We start from the raw sequence: 5,999 nt of genomic DNA, 5'->3' as shown, positions 1-5,999 counted from the left end.
CAGCCAGGAGGAAGGTGAGGAGCAGGAGAGGCAGGTGGCTCAGGTCATCATTCCCGACAAGTACGTCCGGGGCAAGACGGACCACGACCTGGCCCTGCTGCGCCTGGCGCGGCCCGTGGCCCTCGGCGACCACGTGGCGCCCCTCTGCCTGCCCGAGCGGGCCTTCGCGGAGCGGACGCTGGCCTTCGTGCGCTTCTCGGCCGTCAGCGGCTGGGGCCAGCTCCTGGAGCGCGGCGCCACGGCTCTCCGGCTCATGACCGTGCACGTGCCCCGGCTCCTGACCCAGGACTGCCGGCAGCTGTCGCGCCGGAGGCCCGGCGGCCCCGTCGTCACTGACAACATGTTCTGCGCCGGCTACACGGACGGCAGCAAGGACGCCTGCAAGGGGGACAGCGGGGGCCCGCACGCCACCCACTTCCAGGGCACCTGGTACCTGACGGGTGTCGTCAGCTGGGGTGAGGGCTGCGCAGCCGCCGGCCACTTCGGCGTCTACACCCGGGTCTCCCAGTACACGGCCTGGCTCCGCCATCTCATGGGCTCCCCACCACCCTCGGGGGGCCTTGTCCGGGCCCCGTTGCTGCCCTAGCACCTGCCCCGCAAATAAAGCCTCCGTGTGTGCCCGGTCTTCCCGCGCCAAAGCCGGAAATTCTCCTGTGGTTCTTGGGGCGGGGGAGGGGGAAGCGGAAACAGAGACAGAGAGACAGAGAGGGAGACGGGGAGACTGACAGACAGAGAGACACTGAGGGATGGAGAGACAGAGAGAAACCTGAGGGAGATTCTGAGCAGCTGGACAGAAAGAGAGACTGAGTGTCAAAGAGGCAGACGGGGCGGGAGGGTGGGGAATGACAGAAGGTGGCACACTGGGCAGAGCACGCGGGGGCTGGGTGCGCCAGGCCAGCAGCAGGGACGCAAGTGTCCACCCCAGGTGACGTGTCCACCCGTGGTGACGGTGCCGCTTCCCCACACCTCCGTCTCTCACTCAAGCGTTTCATCTTCATTGCAGATAAACTGTTAGCATCCGCCACTCACCGTGCTGAATATCCTTCCGGATCTTTTCTTTTCTTTTTATAAATTTATTTATTTATTTTTGGCTGCGTTGGGTCTTCGTTGCTGCGCGCAGGCTTTCTCTAGTTGAGGCGAGCGGGGGCTACTCTTCGTTGCGGTGCGTGGGCTTCTCACCGCGGTGGCTCCTCTTGTTGCAGAGCACGGGCTCTAGGCGCACGAGCTTCAGTAGTTGTGGCACGTGGGCTGTTGTTGTGGCTCACGGGCTCTAGAGCGCAGGCTCAGTAGTTGTGGTGCACCGGCTCAGTAGTTGTGGCTCACAGGCTCTAGAGCGCAGGCTCAGTAGTTGTGGCGCACGGGCTTAGTTGCTCCGTGGCATGTGGGATGTTCCCGGACCAGGGCTCGAACCCATGTCCCCTGCATTGGCAGGCGGATTCTTAACCACTGCACCACCAGGGAAGTCCCCAGATCTTTTCTGGGTGTGCGAACTTTACGGTACCACACGGCCTCATGCTCTGCACAACTGCTCCCCCACTGACAGCAAGCAACTGAGCCTCCTCCAAGCCCCCAGTGGCTGCCTGCCCTCCCCGGATTGTCCAGAGGCATTTCACGGAGACCCTCGTGTTTATCTTTGAGCAGGTCTCCTTCACAATCACCAACTTCACTGAAGTGAACCTTGCATGAGGCTGTCTCCAAACACAACAGCTCTCATGGATTTGGAGGCTATAGTCCCCAACCCTGGGACTGGGTGTCTCCTCCAGCTGAGGCCCCAGCAGATGACCCCTGCCTGGGGACCAGCAGGGATGTTCCAAAATGCAGGTTCCCAGGTCCTGCCCAGCTCAGTGGGATAGGGGTGAGGCCCCTTGACCTACCTTCTTATCGAGTCCCTCAGGTGATGGGCACACAGGCCTCATGTCGGGAAGAATGAGGAACCAGGGACCAGGGAGGGGAGCGCCTGACCCCACCTGAACCCAGACAGGCGGGCAAGGCCACCCCGCGGGCGCCCACCTCCTCAGGACTTGCCCGTCCCGGCCCGGGGCACCGTGCTTGAAGCGCCAGACGTGCTCTGGCGGAGAGCCCAGCCTGTCGAGTGACCAGGGCTCCGCGAGCCCGGTCACGTGCTCACCATCTGAGCCTTTGCAGAAACACTTTGCTACCCCATCAGGTGTCGGTTTCTGGGCTTCCCGCCGGGCACACGTCGAGCGCTCCGACCTTGGGCCAGACCTCCTGGGGTGGCTCTGGCTCTGGCCCCCTCAGAGGCACCACCAACCCTCTCCGCCCCTCGTTTCGTCTACATGATGAGGCCCGCGGCCATGCTTGTCACGAGGATGAAACTGGTGCAGGTAAAATGAGGCACTGGGAGGACAGGCCACCTGGCCAAGGCCAGGAAAGCCGATACGCAAAGTCCAGGTGCCCCCAGCTCACAGCTCAGGCTGCAGACACTCGAGGAATTCTGCAACCAAAATGCCCGAGGTCTCCGGAGGCCCTGAGCCCAGGGGGCCTCTTGTTTCTTCCTGGAAATGAAGACTGGCCGGACTCCTCTTCCTGGGAAGAAAAGGGGATGTGGGGTTCAAGGGGCCAAGCCAGGAGCCCACTCAGACCCACAGGGGTTCAGCAGGTCGTGGGTGGGCTGCTGGCTCTGCCCTGCTTTCCCCGGCCTCACTGCTGCGGTGGGCGCAGTGCCAGGCCACGCCGCAGTGCATCACCCGCACGGACCATCTCCCCTCACCAGGCGCGGGGAATCCAGTCTCGCCCCACACGCCCAGCAGTGCAGAGACAGGGCAGCACAGAGACCAGGCGAGCCAGGCCCAGGGACCAGGCTCTGCACATCACACTGACCACCCTGCGAAAGACCAGCCTGGCCTGGGCGCCCAGCAGGAGCGTTCTGGGACATCACCGATTCGTTCAGTCCACTGGTGTTTACCGAGCACCTACTGTATGCCAGACACCCCTCTCCGTGCTGGACAGAGCAGCGAACAAGCCAAGCGACCAGGGTGTCATACGTGGGAAGCATCAGGTGTGCTCGGCGCGTGGAACACAGCGCAAGCCCCTCACCTCCCAGCACAAGCACCCACCCCCCCCCAGCAGTTCCCAGGTCTCTTCCTCCAGCGCCTGGACTCTGCCGCAGAGCCCCGATCAGCTGAGAAGCTCGGGCCATGTCCCACACCTGCCACTCCAGGGAGGGGGGGTTCCTGGCTGGCAGATCGGCCCAGGGGCCCGTGTGGTACACACACCTCCCACCCAGCGTGGGCAGAAAGCCCCGGGTCCTAACCCCGCGTCCACCACACACAGCCATGGACTAACGCTCCACCTCTCTCTAAACCTGTCCTAGAGAAAAGATGGGCAAATGATACTTGGCTTTTATCGTGGTTGTGAGAACAAAAACAGAGCTAGACATAAACGTCTGAAAACTATACAATGACGTTTTTTTCTCTCTCAGAACAAAGAGCTCCTGTGCCCACAGCAGGCCCCCCGGACACGGTTCCTGACAAGGACGAGGTCGGGCCAGGACCTCCCCACGCTACACAGGCCAGGGTGACCATGCCCTCAGTGCGGTCGCCTGCCCCTAACCTCCCCCCGCCTCCCCTGCCACCGGGCAGGCCCAGGCTCCAATCAGGAGGCTGTGATAAACAGAAGGACACCCAGCCACCCTCCGGCCAGGGTGAGTGAACCTTGCTCCAGAGGCCTGTCACGGCGGGGACGGAGCGCTGTCCTCGGCCACACCATGGCGGGCTGGCTGTGCTTCTTCCTTCTCGGCGCCTCCCTGGCTGGCCTCCTGCTGCCGGGGGCAAGTGGTAAGTGCCCCTCACCCTGCAGACTGCAGGGGTGGCCCTGGGGAGGAGGAGAGAGGGGGAGGGGTCAGGGCGATGCCCCTGAACTTCCACAGTGTGGAGAGCGGGTGCCCATCCCCTGTGGGAGGCTGGCACGAGAGCCTGGCTTGGTGGTTTCAGCCAAGCGTATCTTAGGGCCAGGTGTGCCTCCCCGTGGGTGGAGAGTAAGACAGCAGATCACAGATCACAGAGACGGACAGAAACACGGGCAGAGAAGGAGGGAGAGAGACAGAGACAAAGAGGGAGGGAGACGGAGGGAGGGGGAGGGGGGCAGTGGCAGAGACAGAGAGAAGCCCTCTTCCTCTGCCGGAGCAAACTGCGAGCACAGAGGCTGGGGGGTCACAGGCAGAGAGGAGCTTCCATGGCAGGGAAGAGGATGACAGCCAGTGCCACCACCCTCAGGCTGGCTCCGCCAGGGGGCTCTAGGCTTTCTGGGACTCCAGACCTGTCCAAGAGACGAAGCCAGAAAGGACAGAGCAGAGTGGAGGCAGCCCTGGGGGCCTGTCTGCATGTTTGCACTCTGGGTGACGTGGAAGTTCAGGGGCCCAGGCACGTGGGAGAAGGAAAGGGTGAAAAGTGAGAAAGAGAAACAAACCAAACGGTGGTGGTGGGGGGGGACCAGGTAGGGGAAGGAGGGAGGGGAGGAATGGGTGTGTGACTTGTATTTCAAAGCAAGCGCTCCCTGGAGGAGCAGATGTTTGGAATAATGGAGGATGGGCCCACACAGAACAAACGTGGGCCTGGCCTTGCTGGGAAAACAGGTGCCACTAAAAGAAATGGGGAATTTGGAAGGGAAAGTAACTTGAGGTAGGATCGAGTGAACACTCGGAGTTCTATACACTCTTTAAAACAACTCTAAGAAGTAGGTATCTAATTCCCACTTGCCAATATTCAGTAGTAGGCGACCAAGATGCATTTGCCACTCAAGACAGTTCGATTCTGCAGTCCTGTTTTTTAGTTTCAGACATGGGGAGTCTGGAGTTCTGATGTGAGGGCAGACATCCATCGCTGTGAGAGAGCTGAAAACACAGAGCTCACGATGGAAGTTGGGACTAGAAATACCAACTTGGAGAGTCATCTTCCTTATGGTGAGACTCTCAATTCCCCAGCAGAAAAGAGGCAGAGAGCAGGGCAGAGCGCCAAGAAAAGGACCTGAGGGCCTCCCACAGCACAGTGAAAAGGGGAAGAGGAGTGGGTGAGACCGGGGAGACCCAGGCAGCTCGGCAGGGACTACTGAGGGGAGAGGGCAGAGATCCCTGATGGGGGAGATCTCTGAGCCAGCACACTTTAACTGGCAGGTCAATTTAGTGGGCTTTTTTTTTTTTTTTTTTAATGAAACAGGACAGAAGTAGAAAATTTTGTCACAAGTACTATTTTGTAGAAAATAATAGTAAGCACTGTTTCTTGAAACTTTGTTTTACTCTTGTGTACGTGTGTCCTGGGACTTGAAACAAATCATACTTCTAATTGTAGATCGTGCAAAACCGTGTCACCTCCCCACCTAACGCAGAGCTGAGACCTTGAAGGGTGGGGAGGGGGCGCGGAGGGGAACAGCTGAGCCACAGAACGGAGTGGAAGGCCAGGGGAGGCAAGAGGGACCGAAGGGCGAGCTCCAGAAGGAGGGCTCGGGTCTCAGCGCGGGGCCGGGTGTGCGCGTGCAGGACGGGGCAGGCGTCTGACCCGTCACTCGCGGGGGCGGGGGTGGCCCGGGGACGGGACCGCCTGTGGGCGAGCACGTGACAGCTGCGTTCCCCACCACAGTGTTCCTGCCCCGGGACCGGGCCCACAGCGTCCTGCAGAGAGTCCGCAGGGCCAACTCGTTTTTGGAGGAGGTGAAGAAGGGAAACCTGGAAAGGGAGTGCCGAGAGGAGGCCTGCTCGTATGAGGAGGCCCGCGAGGTCTTCGAGGACACGGAGAAGACGGTAAGGGGCGGCGCGGCCAGGACGCACTTACAGGGCTGCGGGGGCTTCTGAAGCGCTGTCAGGTCCACCTTAAAACGCAAAATGTTTATCTAAGAACGCGCTGTCGGCCTCGGCAGTGCACAAGGACCCCAGGCCCCGGCGCTTCGCCCAGACGCTCAGCCGCCGTCATACTCGCCAACGGGTTCTGGTCCTGAGACCGCAGGGTGGGTCGGTGCGCAGGCGCAGGACGAACGCGGCGTCGAGG

At 61.1% G+C, this 5,999-nt stretch overlaps 2 protein-coding genes and 1 long non-coding RNA gene across 3 annotated transcripts in view; 2 read left to right on the top strand and 1 right to left on the bottom strand.

The window, feature by feature from the left end:
* F7 (coagulation factor VII) overlaps positions 1-625 on the top strand; it is a 6,290-nt gene extending 5,665 nt beyond the window's left edge. Inside the window, exon 8 of the mRNA XM_024752648.1 lies at positions 4-625. Within this exon, the coding sequence (XP_024608416.1) occupies positions 4-586 (583 nt within the window). The 3' untranslated portion in view covers positions 587-625. The remainder of the gene's footprint in view (positions 1-3) is intronic.
* Positions 626-3,350: 2,725 nt separating this feature from the next.
* Positions 3,351-5,946, bottom strand: LOC112404628 (uncharacterized). Its single transcript, XR_003004146.1, has 2 exons — positions 5,787-5,946; positions 3,351-3,834 (listed from the first exon to the last, which is right to left on the bottom strand). It is a non-coding gene; the product is annotated as an uncharacterized LOC112404628 (long non-coding RNA).
* The window catches only part of F10 (coagulation factor X), an 18,838-nt gene continuing 16,543 nt past the window's right edge, over positions 3,705-5,999 (top strand). Inside the window, exons 1-2 of the mRNA XM_024752679.1 lie at positions 3,705-3,797; positions 5,595-5,755. Coding sequence (XP_024608447.1) covers positions 3,728-3,797; positions 5,595-5,755 — 231 coding nt within the window. The 5' untranslated portion in view covers positions 3,705-3,727. The remainder of the gene's footprint in view (positions 3,798-5,594; positions 5,756-5,999) is intronic.

This window comes from Neophocaena asiaeorientalis, unplaced genomic scaffold (genome assembly GCF_003031525.2).
Source record: "Neophocaena asiaeorientalis asiaeorientalis breed wild unplaced genomic scaffold, Neophocaena_asiaeorientalis_V1.1 scaffold825, whole genome shotgun sequence".
In the NCBI taxonomy this organism is placed as follows: Eukaryota; Metazoa; Chordata; class Mammalia; order Artiodactyla; family Phocoenidae; genus Neophocaena; species Neophocaena asiaeorientalis.
This window is presented reverse-complemented; position numbering and strand designations above follow the sequence as displayed.